This window comes from Pristis pectinata, chromosome 12 (genome assembly GCF_009764475.1).
Source record: "Pristis pectinata isolate sPriPec2 chromosome 12, sPriPec2.1.pri, whole genome shotgun sequence".
Taxonomy (NCBI): domain Eukaryota; kingdom Metazoa; phylum Chordata; class Chondrichthyes; order Rhinopristiformes; family Pristidae; genus Pristis; species Pristis pectinata.
Genome location: NC_067416.1, coordinates 16,097,279 through 16,114,837, shown reverse-complemented (window position 1 = coordinate 16,114,837; position 17,559 = coordinate 16,097,279). Strand labels below are relative to the sequence as shown.

At 37.2% G+C, this 17,559-nt stretch overlaps 1 protein-coding gene across 5 annotated transcripts in view; it reads right to left on the bottom strand.

Moving 5' to 3' along the window:
* Positions 1-2,002: 2,002 nt before the first annotated feature.
* The window catches only part of ccdc186 (coiled-coil domain-containing protein 186), an 82,386-nt gene continuing 66,829 nt past the window's right edge, over positions 2,003-17,559 (bottom strand). For all 5 annotated transcript variants that reach the window (XM_052027542.1, XM_052027540.1, XM_052027544.1 and 2 more), the window contains one exon: positions 2,003-3,399. In XM_052027542.1, the coding sequence (XP_051883502.1) occupies positions 3,319-3,399 (81 nt within the window). In that variant the 3' untranslated portion in view covers positions 2,003-3,318. The remainder of the gene's footprint in view (positions 3,400-17,559) is intronic.

Here is a 17,559-nt window from a genome sequence, read left to right as displayed (position 1 = left end):
ATTTAATAAAGAAATGTACCCGTTAATGGATAAATAGAAACAAGCTGCTCCTGATCCTTCTCAGATTCAGATGAGAGAGTTCTTCTTCTCTCCTGAGCCTAAATATTATTAGGTATCAAAACTTTCCTCAAAATATAAAGATCATAATGCAGAATCCACCACCAGCAAACAGGACCACAGCCATCAACACACCACCATGTCCAAATTTAAGCATTACAGATGATCAGCATGGACTGCAATGAAGAAATGCGAGACTCATGGCCGTCTTTTGGTTAAGCAAGGGACAGATGTTCTTAAATCACATCAAATCATTTCACCATTCTCTCTGCTAACTTTCACCAGGAGTTAGAAAAGACCTGAAGAAGTGAATGGGATTTAAAACAACTCTTTACTAATGGAAGGGAAATCAGAAGCAAAAATCAGCCTATAAGGGACTCCCGTTCACATGATTACCTTTAGTATCATGCTGCATCAGGGTTACAGAAGTTGAAAGGCAGAGCATAGGAATGCCATCTTACATTTCAAAAATCAGAAAGATTATCACTTAAGTTTAAAGGAATGTTTATGACATGAACTTCCTGTTGATTTCAGATGTTATATGTAATAAATTTGATCATCAACCTACATCTCACATTGTCTCTAAAGAAAAACTAAAAACTTGGACATAGTAAAACCATAGGAATTTTACTATGTATAAGACAATGTATAAGAATAATAAATTCTCAATTCAATATATGCATGAGATATTCAATTGCTTGCAAAATTTCTCTGGTAAAATGAATTAGGCTAATGTGATTCTTTCTAAATAGGAGTTTAAGAAGGAATTTCACCTTAGATACACTCCCATTGCCTTTTCTGATTACCATCCCAATGAACTTCCTCAAAACCTTTTATTCCCTTACATTGGTCCAGCGAATTATTCACACTGTTCTCTCTTGAACAGTTACCAATAGTGACTAAATGTCTCAAATCCAAGCACCCGACTAGGAAAACACCTATTTCTTTTCTGAAATAGATGCCAACAAAATTGGAAGTTTGTATTTGTTACAGTGGCAGCAATTGGACTTTCCAAATATCACAGAAGACATTGCCAAAGATTTTGGATGAAACTTTAAATTGCTCTCTCAGGTAGTCATAAAAGCACTCCTAGCACAATTTTAAAAAAAACAAACAGGGACACTGCCATGGTCTATATTCTACACATAATATTAATGAAACAAGTAATCTATTTGTTGTCTGTGGGATCTTGCTGTGCACACATTAATAACTGCATTTTCTACATTAGCACAATGATTACACTTATAATGTTCCTCATTGGTTGCAAAGCACAAAAGAACTTTGAGGCTTGGAAAACAAAATTTCTTTGCTCTTCAGCAACACACAAAAATGCTGGAGGAACTCAGCAGGTCAGGCAGCATCTATGGAGGGAAACAAACAGTCAACATATTTTCTTTGCTCTTCAGCAACACACAAAAATGCTGGAGGAACTCAGCAGGTCAGGCAGCATCTATGGAGGGAAATAAACAGTTAACATTTTGGGTCAAGACCCTTCATCAGGACCTGGTCCTGAGTCCTGATGAAGGGTCTCAACCCGAAACATCAACTATTTACTTCCCTCCATTGATGTTACCTGACCTGCTGAGTTCCTCCAGCATTTGTGTGTGATGCTCCAGATTCCAGCATCTGCAGAATCTCTTGTGTCTCTGTTTTCTTTGCTCTTTCACTTGTTGGATAAAATTAATCAGTTAATTCAAAATGGAAGGAATGCTACTTCAATTTATTGATTGCCTTCTTTGTCATTCTCCATCCCTTGTACTATAAAAACATGGGATAGATGTCAAACAAAAAAAAGGAACCATGCTTCACGCTTTGAAGAAATATGTGCTGCTTCCAAAACAATGGATCAATACCCACATTATAAAAGAACCAAATAAAATTTTGTAGAATTCACTACCCTTTAAAATTGAGGTTTTTTATCTGATAATTTAACATAGCAGCAAAATAAGACACAAAATGTAATTTATTCATCCAATATGCCATATATACATATAATAGATTAAAACTTTAAAAACTGTCCTTTTTATACAGAAATGTATCTACAACGTAATTTTACAAATGAATTTCCAAAATAAACTACATCACTTTTGCAACAGATAGTGAATGAATTGGGGAAAATAAGTTGAAATATTGAAAACAGAAGTCTGCACTGTAATAACAGACATGTAACTGTGCAATTTGGAAGGCAATAATTTGAGTTTAAAGTGCATTTCCAACAGATTTTCTAGGAGGAAAAGAAATTGCATTCTTAAAAAAAAGTCAGATCTCATCCGATGGCAAAATCAGAATGCTATCCTCCAATTGGGGGATTTGAAGTTGACACAGTAATAAATATATACTATTTGTAAGTAATCTGACAAATTAGTTATTAATCACAGAACTCAGTTTACCATCCTCAGTTCCTCCTCAACAAACTGAAATTACCTTTCTTACAATATCTCAAAAAATCTACATTATTTTTCATTATCAGCATTGCTAATATTCCTCTATAACAACAGATCATACACTTACATGAAAAATAACTCAATCAATAGCCAAATACCTTGACCTCCTTATTAGATTTGAGTTAGGTGTTGGATTGAGAATCCAGTAATTTGGCCTACCAGACATAATGCATTCATACTACATGTAAAATTCAGAGAAATTAAATTATTCAATTCCTAAAAAGCTCTACTTTACTGTCAGCATTAAAGTCAGGAAGTAAAATTTGGCAAACATTAGGATGGATATGCACTTTATTTGCCTCAGCCCTATTTGAATTTAGAAATTTTAGAAATTAAATGAACACTAAAGTAAAAACTCAGGTTGTCAGCTAAAAATGTCCAGAGTTGCATTGTATAATTGCACTATAGTCCCAAAACCTTCATGATAAAACATTCTCATCTAGGGATACATGGCGTTCACTGCTTTTTTTTTAAGAACAACAAAGAGCATAGAAGAATGATCAACATCCACTAGTCGCTATTCTGAGCTGATTGTAGCAGTCTTCATTCATTATTTTTGTAGCAGATTACAGTTACGAGTTTGGTAACTTGGAGTGTTAACATAAAACTTGCTTCAGAAAGTAATGTTTCACAAAAGTCAGTTCAATGCAGCATAATGAATATTCCAAACCTGCGTGTCGGTAGAAGCAACATTATCTCTTGCAAAGGCAGCTAAGATATACTTGTCTGAGTCATGAGTGATGTACGATCTCTGCCTGTCCAGCACCTGTTCCCTTGAATTCACAATGGAGTTGCTTAAACTGAGAACTGTGCCAATTCAGTGCTTTAGTTGCTGCTCCAATTCATGCTGGCACTTGATCAGACGTTCTATTTCTGTACCCAGCGTCTGCAAGTTTTCCTGTAATTAAAGATCACATTGTGAAGTTTGTCCTTTGCTTTTCAGTTGTTACATTATTGGCAGCAGCCATTGAAAAATTGCTATTGTAGCCTAGATATTTGATGACCAAATCAAAATTCTGTTGAATAACCACTGTATCATTAGAGATGCCACAGTACAATTTCAGCAGATTTAATATACTACAATACTGCAGCACCACCTTGTGCTAAATGTGCAAAGTCCATTTTTAAAGTTAATGAGCTCCATGCTAATCTTCCCTTGCTTCTTCTTTCCAATTGACCTTTGACAAATACAACTTTCTCCAAAATTATTGTGGAATTAAATAAAAACAGATTTGTTACATGGATGACATGGAAGAAAGCACAAGAATAGAAAATATACTCTTTGCTTTTCAGCTTCAAAGCCATTTGGTGGAGATTTGTTATCAACTCTGCAACAGCATTTTTACACATTCTTAACACTGAAACTGCCAAATTTGAAAGATCTAGTGGAATGTTATGAATCAATTGAAACTGCCACAACTCATTTCATCTAGGAACCAGAATAAAGTGCGAAAATTTCTAAGAGCACTCAATCTATGAATAATTCTTTTGCCACCTATTTTTCATACACACACACACATATAGATGTGTGTGTATATTATATATATATAGATAGATAGATATAAATAAAAGAAAATCCACATGAAAAATTAATGGTTGAGAAGAGTGATACACAAAACATGGTAGAAAGCATTTGTTATTTTTATGGAATTCTACTTTTAGAATAAGTAACCCCATTGATTGGAGCCACACAAAACAGCAACTAAAACAGTAAAATTCACCTGCATAACTGAAAACCCAACCAAAAACTTAGCATTTCCTTTCTACTCACAGAAATGAACGTAAAATGATTGCCAAAATCTAAGTTATAAAGCACATTCTAAGTATTACAAGAGTAGTTTCATGAACTCAACGCTAAGGACAGTTGAAATGGTGAACCATATCATTAACATGACTACTTTATATTATTTACAAAAGTCAATTGTAACATAAATAGTGCGTGCCATTTTATGTTCACTATATTCAGTTGCAATTCAACCGAATGCTGTGGTTTGATTTTTGAAGTAATTGCAGACAGTATGGACCAGAAAACTTGCTTCATTTTCCGTGCACAAAGGTTCTTAAATAGAAGTACATTTCTTTTCTGATGATACCTGGGCTTGGTCCTCTAAGGGCAGTCAGGTTTCACATCAGACTCTTCATGCAAACTGCGTTCTCCATTATACTGCGCTTAAAAACATCGGGTTTGATGCTCTTGCTGTCTGTGGCAGCAAGTATAAATGTCTATTAACATCAGAAATGCCCTAAGACACCTCTGCAGATAGGTCCAAAAAAAGCAGACAGCAAGCCAGGCAGGGAAGATTAGTAGGGCTGTCCAAATAACAAACTTTTTAATAAGGACTTCAGAAAGAAGAGACCAATATTGCAGCTTACTTACAGAATCTCGAGGAGCAAGGTTTAAGCAGCTGAAGACTTTGCTGCTGATGGTGGGACAGGTGATGAGTGGTGAGGGTGTGCTGAAAATTAGTCAGAAAATGGAAACTTAAAGATGTAATTATAAAGCCTCTTTAATATGTCTTTCAGACATCCCTAAGTCATTGGAATATTTTTCATGTCACTGTTGTAATGCAGGAAACTGATAATTGTATCCATTAAGCTCTCAAAAATAAACAATAGTAATATTTGGGGGATAAGTATTGTTCAGAACAACAGAGACCACTCTTTTGTTCTTCTAAATAGCACCACAGGATCCTGTTATATCTAACTGAGAGAACTGAAAGTGTGCCAGTTTAACAAATCACCCAAAAATTGTCACTTCCATTAGTGCAGTTTGCCCTCAGTACCACATTGGAGTGTCAGCCAAGATTCTGTTGCTCAAGTTTCTAAAGTGGGACTTGAATTTGGAACCATTTGACTTAGAAGTGTGAACGCTTCCAACTAGGCTGTGTCTGGGAAAAATATAGGATTAGAAGAGAATACAGAGATGTAGTGGCCAATGAAAAATTTAAAGTTAAAAGAATTTAAAATTTATTGTATTAGAGAATGGAAAATTTGGCCCACATCCCTCTAAACATTTCCTATCCATAAAAAAAATGTTTTTTTTAAATGTCATAATTGTACCCACGCCTTTCTTACTGCCTTTACAGTAAGAAAGGCAGTCTTCCACCACTACCCTCTGCCTCCTATCGCCAAGCCGACTTTGGATCCGGTTTGCCAACATTCCTTGTGCTTTTTAAAAAAACCTCAATCAGATTTGAGAGATAAGATCTCCCCTGCACAAAACCATGCTGACTCCCCTTATTGTTATAGAGTTGTGGACACAGCCCAGCGCATTACAGACACCAGTCTCCCCTCCTTGGACTCTGTCTTTACCTCTCATTGTCTTGGTGTAGCAGCCAGCATAATCAAAGACCCCACCCACCTGGGACATTCTCTCTTCTCTACTCTTCCATCGGGTAGAAGATACAGGAGCCTGAGGACACATACCACCAGACTTAGGGACAGCTTCTACCCCACCGTGATAAGACTATTGAACAGTTCCCTTATACAATGAGATGGACTATGACCTCACGATCTACCTCGTTGTGACCTTGCACCTTATTGCACTGCACTTTCTCTGTAGCTGTGACACTTTACTCTGTACTGTTATTGTTTTGTTACCTGTACTTCATCAATGCACTCTGTACTAACTTGATGTAACTGCACTGTGTAATGAATTGACCTGTAAGATCGGTTTGTAAGACAAGTTTTTCACTGTACCTAGGTACAAGTGACAATAATAAACCAATACCAAAAGCAATGTAGGTTAGCAAAAGCAGATTTAATGTGAGTGGATACAGTACGGAATAGCAGATTTTGAAAAAGCGAAGGATGAAGATAATTGAGACATATGAGCATCACAATAGTTTAAATTTGCATTTCATCATAAACTTTAGCCAATACCACAGTGCAACAATATGGCATGGGTTCACTTTAAAAAAAAGAAACAATATTTTTAAAACAGAATTTAGCAATGCAATTAAAACCAAACTTTTGTTTTTACTTTACATTACATCTTAGTATCAGATCCCAGATGTCTGGCCACAACAAAAGTTTCTCTGCAGTGGTTTCTCCATGCAAGTCAATTAGTTATTTACTGTATATGCTTTCCATACATTATAAAGAAAAGTTTAAAGGGGAAAATTTAAAAAAGTGACGTATTTCATGAACCTTTGTCTTTTAATAAAAAAAGTTGAAGGTATATCATTCAGTTTTGACAATTTGTAGTGCATTATTACATTTTGAGATAAATTATTTTAGAGTAGCCCTATCTGAAAATACATTTATTAGAAAACAGATAAACCACATACTTAATTGTATGATTAATTTTATATCATTTTCTTCATAAAATATACATGGTTATACTTTATTCAAAATAATGTAGAACATTAGAAGTTACTGTATTAATTCTTTTGTAAACAACATTCCAAGTTACAGAAATTAAAATGAATTTCCTTATATAATTTTAGTAATAAGATTAGCAATACTGATTGCAGTATTTTCCAGCAGCATGTGTACATTTGCAGAAAAAGACTAATCTCTTGCTTCACATTAACTTTACTGGGAAGTAAAAAAAAAGTAATAGAAATGAATGCAGACTGGAAGGTGAGATGACAACAGGGAAATGGGTCAATTTCTAAGATTCACACTTTAATATTCATAGTAACAAAATTAGAAGAAACCTACATATCAGTCAAAGCAGAATCATACTTTACAATAAGATAGTGACATTTCACTGTTATCATTCAATACAGATTGTGCATTTGCTACTGGCTCAGCTCTAGGTTTTACTTTAAAGCTTGATAGTAAGTTACCAGTTTAACTCTTATTGTAAAATCATTTTTATGTATTTGCTGAAAAATAATCACAACTCAAAAACAAAAGATTCTGACCATCTGATTTTGATACGACAAAACTAAACAAATATCCTGAATATAAAACACTGACAGCAACATTAATGCATATCTGAATTTAAAAACAAATAATGGCAAGGAATGCAGCATCGCCTCCTGCTTAAAAAAAGCTCCTCACAAAGATCCAACAGTCTCTGTGGTAAGATCTTCTTTTCCCACACCTACTGCTGTCAATTCTCACACACAGGAAAATCAGGAAGCCATTTTCAATTAAGTTTTTAAATATGATGTAGAATGCCAAATAAGGAGTGAAACATACATAAATTAAGATCAACTAAATGTTCAAGCATTTGTTTTATATTTTCTTTGTATTCTGAAATAATCATTTCAGGAAAGGTCACTAAACATACATAAGTTTTTGTAAAGGGCCATAAAGTTCAGTATGCAGCAATTATGGCTGAGTACATTATTAAAAACTTCTTGAGACGTACTAAGCACGTAATTTTCAAGATATCTAATAGTGGGACCATTTTATAAATACTTTGTCAGGTCAGTTCAAGTGACTTCAACTCGACTGTGGTGACGAAACCCCAAAAGCTTCTCAGATTAATGACTACAAATTTCAAATACAAAATACATATTACAAGTACAAATTCAGAGCCAAAATTTTGCCATAGTTATGTCACCTGGTATTCAAATGGTACAGGATTAGAGCTAATGTGCCAAACACAACGGCGACATAGAAATGACAGGTTGATTCACAGACAGGATGAGTAGAATAGGACAAATGAAAATTAAATCGACATTACTGGGGACAAGATAATATATTGCTAAATAAGAATTAAAGTAAATGTATGTAGGGGCAGGGGGAGCAGGAAGAAAAAGAAACAGAATAAAATTGTGAAGCTACGGGGGGGGCAAGGAGGTAAACAAAAATGACAAATAAAAAGTTATTACAAAAGACTACTAGAAGCTACTCAAATAGTGGGTTTTGAGGCAGTTCCTTAAGGAGGCGCTTAGAGAGGAAATCCCACAGGGTCCAATTGTGGAACTGCAATGGAGGGAAAAATTGGCAGATGGTATTGGAGTTGTATTGCTTGAGGTCACATACATAAGTACAGACAAGGCTATTAGGAGACTCATCCAAGAAAATGAGAACTTCACAAATTAAAGGGACTAGGTGATCCAGAGCCAAAATGGCTCAGGAAAGATACCTGTGAGCATGCAGCTTGGTTTCAGCAGCACATGAAATGATTAGGCATTTAGGGGGAACAACGTTATGGAGATAAGGTTTGTGATGGAGAAGAATAGAATCAGAAGCTCAACGCAGTAATGACAATTTGAACAGTCTGATACATGCTGGAACCGTGGCTGTGGAGGAGGGTGGAATGAGCTGCAAGATTGCAGAGTCTGTGATGGTAGTTAAAGGCAAAGCTTGGGTCTTCTTGGGCTACCAAGTAATTCACTGAAGACAATGTCGGAGAACAGCCCAACAACAGGATGGTTGTGGAAGAGTTAGGAAAATTCATTGAAAGGTGTATTGCAAGGATACACATGAAAGCTTTGATATGATTATGGAACACAACGTCAAAAGGTAACACATGTAAATGAGGAGATGGAGAACAAAGATAGACTTTTAGGAAGTTGCAGACAATGCTGCTGCAGCAGTAGGACTAGGTCACTGATGGAAAGTTTTTGGCTGTGCTGGATAGGTAAGAATGGAACAGTATGAGCAGTCCAATTCTGAATAATAGAGGTCTGTATGAGAACTGTGTAGCCAATCATGCCAAAGGTTACACAGGAAGTTGAAGGATCAGGGATCCTGTGATCGAGGAAAGAAATCTGTGACTTTGAGTAGGGCTGTTCTGATGCTGCAGGAGTGGAAGTTGCAAAAGTCAGAGATCTGCAGAGAAAGTAGGCTTGGATATGACAGATAATACATCCATTTTGGGGAGAATGTGAAGGCCTTGGATGGTATGCAGAAAAAAAATTAGAAGAATATATCCACGTATGAGGGCCTTAGGTCATGGGAAAACACTGGAGAAACTGGAGCAACACACTAGATGCTGGTGATGCTGGGGAGGTGGGGGTTGATAGACAGATGGGGGAGGGGAGAGTGGAAATGGCTTCAGAAGCTGGGAAGAAATAGGTTAAGAAACTGGGACTGATCTCAGAGCAGAGAAAGTTCAAAAGGAGGTATGAACGAGACATTCAAAATAATGATGGCTCCAAGGAGAACTGATAGAGAGAGATTGTTTTCATTGGAGAAAGGTCAAGAACCAGAGGACAAAGTTTAAGGTGATTAGAAATGAGGAATTTTTTTTTTAAATGCAAGGTTTAGCATTGAAATGCATTGCCCAATGGACTGATAGTCAAGAGTCAGTTACGGCTTTCAAACAGAATTGGATCAGCACTTGAAAGAAAAAATGTCAGCACACAGGGAAAGTGCGAGAGGATGGGACTAGCTGCAATGACTTTGTAGTAAGGGCAAGTGGCCTCCTTCTGTGCTGTTACCATTCTATGATTTTCCACACAAACTGTTAGCAGCACAGAGAAATTTCAGGATCGTCAGGGCAGCCATTGAAAAAGCATAGCTCACACGATGTTGAAATAAATCTAAAAATAATACTTGCTCAAAAGTCAAGGAAAGACTACTGTAATACAGATCCAATGCAAGTGAAATACATGAAAATTATATTGTAAATTGAAGCACCATTTAATCCCATGCCTTCATCTTGCATCCCTTCTTATCCATTTCTCTGTTCTATTTTTATTGTAGTCCTGATTTATTATTCTTTTTTTTAAAATGACCTTTGTAGTTCACCTTCCATTTTGAGGTGGGATCCACATCAAAAAAGGTTGTCATTTTGATTGCTGAGGCTGTATTTCAGACAATCAACAATTACAGATACTAACATAGCAGCATCTACCTTTTATTTCATTTTTTATGCATTATAACACAAAATAATTCTTCCAGTGCCAGTGCTTAAGCACAGTAAGTTATTCAGCTGGCTCCATGAATGTTTAGCCAAAATATCCATCTTAAGTCATAAAATTAAGACAAATGCATTAAGAGACCCAGTATTTTATAAAGGTTCAGTCTATTTTCCTTGATTAAGCACTCTGAATTAATTAAGCTAAGAATCCCTTTCACTGGTTAGCAGCCTTCTCATCTTGTCATGTCACCTTCAAAGGATTTGTATGATTACAAACACAGTTCGCTACCCGGTTAAGTTTATATTATTTGGTTTTATTTTCTCTCCTCATTCTTCCAATCAACATGCATCATTTCACTGCTAAATTTCTTCCGCCATGTGCTTGTTCGGTCCACCAATCTGTCATTTTGTTCCTCATTATTTATCCCATTTCTATGTTTTGGATCATCTGCAAACTTTGAAATTATGTCCAGTTACTGAAGTTCAACTCATTAATATACATCATGAAAAAAAAAAGTGATCCTAATACCAACCCTTGGGGGATACTACTGCATCCATTACCCCATTATCCCCCACCACCAAGTCTGAAAAATAACTGTTCACACAACTGTTTTCTGTCCCTTGGTCAGTTTTTTTCATTCAAGCTGTCAATCTGTCTAATACCTGTGCTTTTAGTTTGCTTTTAAGTTTATTTTTATGTACTGTCAAATGCCTGTAGAAAGCCATTAAGTACATCCACCATTTGAAGTATAATCTGTTACAAAACTCAAATCCAATTAGCAAACATAACTATTCCATACTGTTTTTTATTTATTAGTCCATTTTACAAGTGTCAATTTTTCTTCCCTCAAATTTTTATCTTTTAAAGATCTGTTATCATCATGATATTCGGCTGAACGATATGGTTTATCCCTGTCTACTATTTGCAAATAAGGATCTAACATATGTGTTCCTCCAGTTCTCTTGTACAACCTTGGGATCCAGGAAGTACTGGTGATTTGCAGATAGAGCCTCTGTAATTCCTACCCTTGGTAACTTGCATAGTAACTTAGAATGCATGCTATCTAGGCTGGGAGACCCACCAATGCCAAACTTTCAATTACTTCCCTTTCAGTAGATTTTATCCAATTCAGTATCAGTACTAGTTCCTCCTATACTAATAAGATATAGCAGAATCCTCTTCAACAGCAAAGAAATAATGAGTCGATTCAGAACCCATGAAATCCCTTCTGCCTCCACAAGATGTTAGTCCTCAAATATGCCCCACTTTTCTCCAACCTTTTGAAATTTAAAAGTTTATGTAAAATATTCCCATATTCTTTCTTAGTTTTCCCACTTAAACAGAATACTTTTATTTTTAGCTTTGTTCTTCACTTTGTTGTTATCAATGTGCTCCCCATCTCCCATCCCTCTTTGTGGTTCCTTTTAATCCTGTTACGGACTCAGTGAAAGTCCCTTTAAGATAGAGAGTGTGTGTGTATGTGTGTGTGGGGCGTGCTTACGTCAATAGAAGATAAAGGACGTAATGACGTTGTTGAAGAAGTTAGAAGAAGAAGGAGAGAGAGAGAGAAGGGAGAGAGACACCAGCCTGCTTGTTTTCTCTATCGATGGATGAGAAACAATAACTGTGTTTGCCACTGAAATCCATGTATGGAAGTTGGAAGTAATCCGGTGGAGTTCACTTTGTTGCTGACCTGTAGAAGGAAACAGGTATTTGTGTGTGGACGACCACGGTTCGGATGCTTTTTGGGGTGAGGAAGTCACTACCGAGTAAACACTGAAGTGTCGTTTGGGTTCCATCGTGGAACATTTGGATTTCGTATGTACTCTCTCTATGTTTTTCTACATCTACATCTTATCTTCAGACAACGGTGGTTGTTGAAGAAGCCCTTGCTCATGTTTCACCTTATGGCTTGCGGAACTGAACTTTAAGAACCATTCAGGAACTGGGAGTTTTGGACTTTGTCACACACACACACGAAGAGTTTAGTTTTGGGGTTAACGTTCGAGGTTTAACATTTTTGAATTCTAACATACTAACATTTTTACTTTTATTTTACATATTATCATAAGTAGTGATTAATAAAATAGTTTTTAACACTGAATCATGCTCAGTGTGTTTCTTTTGTTGGTGGTTTGTGACAAAATTGGGGGCTGGTCCGGGATAGTTCCCAAGATTAACGAGTGTCGTCTGGGATCGTTCCCCAGATTGACAAGATTTGTTCGGGATTCAATCCAAATTCTTTTTAATTGGCTTGTGTGTGTGGAAACCAGCAGCAATGGATATTAAGGCATTTTTGGAGTCACCAACCCAAAAGGGATTGGAGGTGGCGAAAAAGGATGATTTGATAAAGATTGCTACAAGGCTAAACCTTACAGAAGTAAAGCAGTCTATGAGAAAGGCAGATATTCAGAGACTGATAGCTGGCCATTATGTGGAAAAGAAGGTGTTTGAGAAGGAAGTGTTAAAACAGTTTCCTGGCAGTGAAATAGCAATTTCTGAGGCACAGGTGCAGCTGGCAAAGATAGAAGCTGAACGACAGCAAACCCAGTTAAAGATAGAGGCTGAACGAGAGCAAAATAAATTAGAAGCTGAACGAGAACAAAAGAGATTAGAGGCTGAACGAGAACAAACCCAGTTAAAGATAGAGGCCGAACGAGAGAAATTCGAGGCCGAACAAAAGATAACTCAGATGAAGATAGAGGCTGATCTAGCAATGAAGCAGATGGAATTGAAGAGGATGGAGCTGGATAACGAGGAGAAAAAGAGGCAGCATGAGTTACAAATGAAGCGTAGGAGTTCGGAATCTGATTCTGATGATGGTTTTTCAGCCAGCAGGGAGGTTCGATTAGTCCCTCCGTTTGAAGAAGATCAGGTTGATCAGTATTTCCAACATTTTGAAAAGGTTGCTGTGAGTTCAAACTGGCCAAGGAAAGGATGGGCTCTTATGGTACAGAGTGTGATTAAAGGTAAAGCTCAAAAAGCTTATTCAGCTTTGTCTGTTGAGGATGCAGCTGATTATACCAAGGTAAAACAAGCTATTTTGAAGGCCTATGAATTGGTTCCTGAGGCTTATAGACAAAAATTCAGAGACTTGAGGAAATCTGCAGATCAGACTTATATGGAATTTGCCAATGGAAAGAGAATATGTTTTGAACGATGGTGCCTGGCTAAAAATGTAGATGGGGATTATGATAAATTGACAGAATTGATACTAGTGGAAGACTTTAAAAGATGTGTTCCAGCTGAATTAACAACATATTTAAATGAAAAGGCAGTGGAAACTTTACAAGAAACTGCTAGGTTGGCAGATGATTATGCTTTAACCCATAAATCCAAATGGGGACAACCTAAAACCTTTCAAAGGAGTTACAAAGACAATCCAGGGAAACCGGAGATTAAATTGGGAGGTAATCAAAAAGGAAAAGATGAAAAGAAGCCAGGGCTGGAGAAACCTGTTGAGCGTACTTGTTATTACTGTAGGAAACCTGGCCACGTGATATCTAATTGTGCCCTTTTGAAGAAAAAGAAGGAAGCTGGGCCCAATGCTTGCTTTCAGGCAATTAAAAATCAAAAAGGTTTAGGAGATGCTGTTAAAGATCAGTCCTTGCAAGAGGGAAAAGCAGAAAAGTTGGAGGAGGTGAGAAAAGAATTCCGTTCGTATGTATCAGAGGGTTTTGTTTCACTGAATGATGAGTCACCCCAGGTGCCAGTGAAAATTCTTAGAGATACTGGGGCTAGTCAATCTCTCTTGCTGGACAGTGTTTTAAATTTTGGTGAAGAAAGTGACACTGGTGAAGTAAATCTAGTACGAGGCGTTACAGGTGAGACCATGTCTGTCCCTTTTCACAGGGTGATTTTAAAGTCAAAGTTCATAGAAGGACCAGTCGAGATAGGGATAAGACCTAGTTTGCCAGTGGAAGGAGTTTCTTTGTTATTGGGAAATGACCTTGCAAATGGAGAAAGTGATCCTGTGGTACGGTTAACAACCAAACCAAGGATTGATGAGTCTGAGGATGATCCAGATGTTTACCCATCATGTGCGGTGACTCGAGCTAGAGCTAAAGAATTAGCCAAGACAGACAGTCCGGTGCAGTCTGATGTGGTTCCTTGTGACAGTCCTAAACAGGAAGAAAATTTTGATGCCTTATCTGAGACTTTTCTGTCTTCACTGGAGGATCAACATCCTTACAGTGAGCCTGAATTTAAAGATTTGTCTTTGTCAAGGAAGGATTTTATGGTGGAACAGACAAAGGACCCTGAGTTGACAGAATTGAAAGAAAAAGCACTCTCATGTGAGGAGATTGAAAAAGTGCCAACTGGATACTATGTCAAAAATGGAGTGTTAATGAGGAAATGGAGACCTCCTCATGTTCCTGTTACTGAGGAATGGGAAGTTATTCATCAGGTTGTTGTTCCAAAAGTTTATAGGGATGAGATTTTAAACCTGGCCCATAGTATGCCTTTGGGTGGTCATTTTGGTGTGAATAAAACTGTAGGGAAGATCTCGAAACAATTCTATTGGCCTGGTTTGAGAAAAGATGTGGTGATGTTTTGTCGAACCTGCCACACATGTCAGATGGTAGGTAAACCAAATCAAAAACCCCCTGTGGCTCCTTTGAAACCAATTCCTGCTTTTGGTGAACCCTTTTCGAAGGTGATTGTGGACTGTGTTGGTCCATTACCAAAGTCTAAGACTGGAAATCAGTATTTGTTAACCATCATGTGTGCCACTTCTAGATTTCCAGAGGCAATACCCCTTAGAAATATTAAGGCCAAGACGGTGTCAAAGGCTCTTGTAAAATTTTTTACCTTGTTTGGTTTGCCAAAAGAAATACAATCTGATCAAGGTAGTAATTTTATGTCAAAAATTTTTCAACAAATAGTCTATGAGCTGGGAGCAAAGCAGATTGTATCATCTGCATATCACCCAGAATCTCAAGGAGCTCTGGAGAGATTTCATTCTACTCTCAAAAATATGCTGAAGACTTATTGCTTTGAAAACACCAAGGATTGGGACGAAGGTATCCATTTACTTTTGTTTGCCGTTAGAGAATCGATCCAGGAGTCAATAGGATTTAGTCCGTTTGAGCTTGTGTTTGGACATAGGGTGAGAGGACCTTTGGAGTTGTTAAGAGAGCAATGGGTTAATGAGGAAGTTCACTTGAGTCTGTTGGACTATGTCCAAAAATCTAAAACTCGGTTGGAGAGAGTCTGCCAGCTAGCGAGAGAGAATCTGAAAACAAGCCAGATAAGAATGAAGACATATTTTGATAGACGTGCTCGGCCTAGGACATTCGCAGTGGGGCAAAAGGTGTTGGTATTTTTCCCTAGCCAAAATAATCCCTTGCAAGCTCGTTTTTCTGGACCCTATGTTATTGAATCTCGAGTGACTGATCTAACATATATAATCAAAACACCAGATAGACGCAAGAAAACACAACTCTGTCATGTAAACATGCTAAAACCTTATTATGAGAGGGATTCAGTTGTGGCCTTGGTGGATGGTGTAAAGGTTGTTTCTAGAATGCCTGATGTTGATGTTGAGGAAGGCCAATTTAGACCAAATATTGTTCCATCAAAACTAAAAAACCAAAATATCCTGGAGAACCTTGAAACGAAGTTGGACCATTTACAAGTTTCACAAAAACAACAGATGAGAGAATTAATTATAAAATTTAAAAATCTGTTCCCAGATGTTCCAAACAGAACATCGATAATTACCCATGATGTTGATGTTGGGGATGCAAAACCAATCAAACAACACCCATATCGAATGAATGTGGAAAAAAGTAAACTTGTTGATCAGGAAATAAAATACATGTTGGAAAATGATATTATTAGACATTCTAGTTCAAATTGGAGTTCGCCCTGTGTTATTGTACCTAAACCTGATGGAACTGTTAGATTTTGCACAGATTACAGGAAAGTGAATGCTGTAACAAAGTCAGATGCTTACCCTATTCCTAGGGTGAATGATTGCATAGACAGAGTGGGAAAGGCAAAATTTCTTACAAAGATTGACCTATTAAAAGGGTACTGGTGTGTTCCATTAACAGATAGAGGAAGGGAGATTTCAGCCTTTGTAACCCCTTCTGGATTGTATGAATACAATGTTTTGCCATTTGGAATGAAAAATGCTCCGGCAACATTTCAAAGAATGATTAATTCAGTGATTCATGGGTTAAAACATACAGATGCCTACATTGACGACTTAGTGACTGGGAATGATACTTGGGAAGATCACATCTCTGCGTTAGAAAGGTTGTTTGAAAGACTTTCCAAGGCTAACCTTACAGTTAACTTGGCTAAAAGTGAATTTGGCCATGCCACTGTGACGTATCTTGGTTATGTTGTAGGTCAAGGCAAGCAAGCTCCTGTTCAGGCAAAAGTTCAAGCAATATCTGAGTTCCCTATTCCCACAGGTACGAGGACTGTTAGAAGATTTTTGGGAATGGTTGGATATTATCGAAAATTTTGTAAAAATTTTGCTGATATTGCTCTTCCCCTAACTAATCTTCTGAAGAAGGGAGTAAAGTTTGTTTGGACAGATTCTTGTCAAGAAGCATTTAAGAAGCTGAAAGCCATTTTATGCTACCATCCTGTGCTCAGAACACCTGACTTTGAAAAGCCATTTTCATTAGCAGTAGATGCCAGTGATGAAGCTGCAGGAGCTGTGTTGTTGCAGAAGGGTGACCTTGATGATATTGACCATCCTGTAGCTTACTTTTCAAAGAAATTTAATGAGCATCAAAAGAATTATTCCACCATAGAGAAAGAATTACTGTCGCTTGTTTTAGCCTTGCAACATTTCAGTGTATATGTTTGCACCGCTCAGAAACCATTGACTGTGTATACAGATCATAACCCATTGGTGTTTCTGAGCCGAGTCAAAAACAAAAACAGAAGGCTGTTAAACTGGAGTTTAATTTTGCAAGAGTTTGATCTCATGATAACTCACATTAAAGGCAAAGATAATGTGATTGCTGATTGTCTTTCCCGATGTTAAATGGGAAACATGTATCTGTACTAATCTGATAGTCTGTAGTTGTGTAGCATGATAATTATTAACATTACTAACTGTATGCGCGGTTAAAATTTTCTTGGGAAAATTTTTTTTTAGGTGGGAGGTGTTACGGACTCAGTGAAAGTCCCTTTAAGATAGAGAGTGTGTGTGTATGTGTGTGTGGGGCGTGCTTACGTCAATAGAAGATAAAGGACGTAATGACGTTGTTGAAGAAGTTAGAAGAAGGAGAGAGAGAGAGAAGGGAGAGAGACACCAGCCTGCT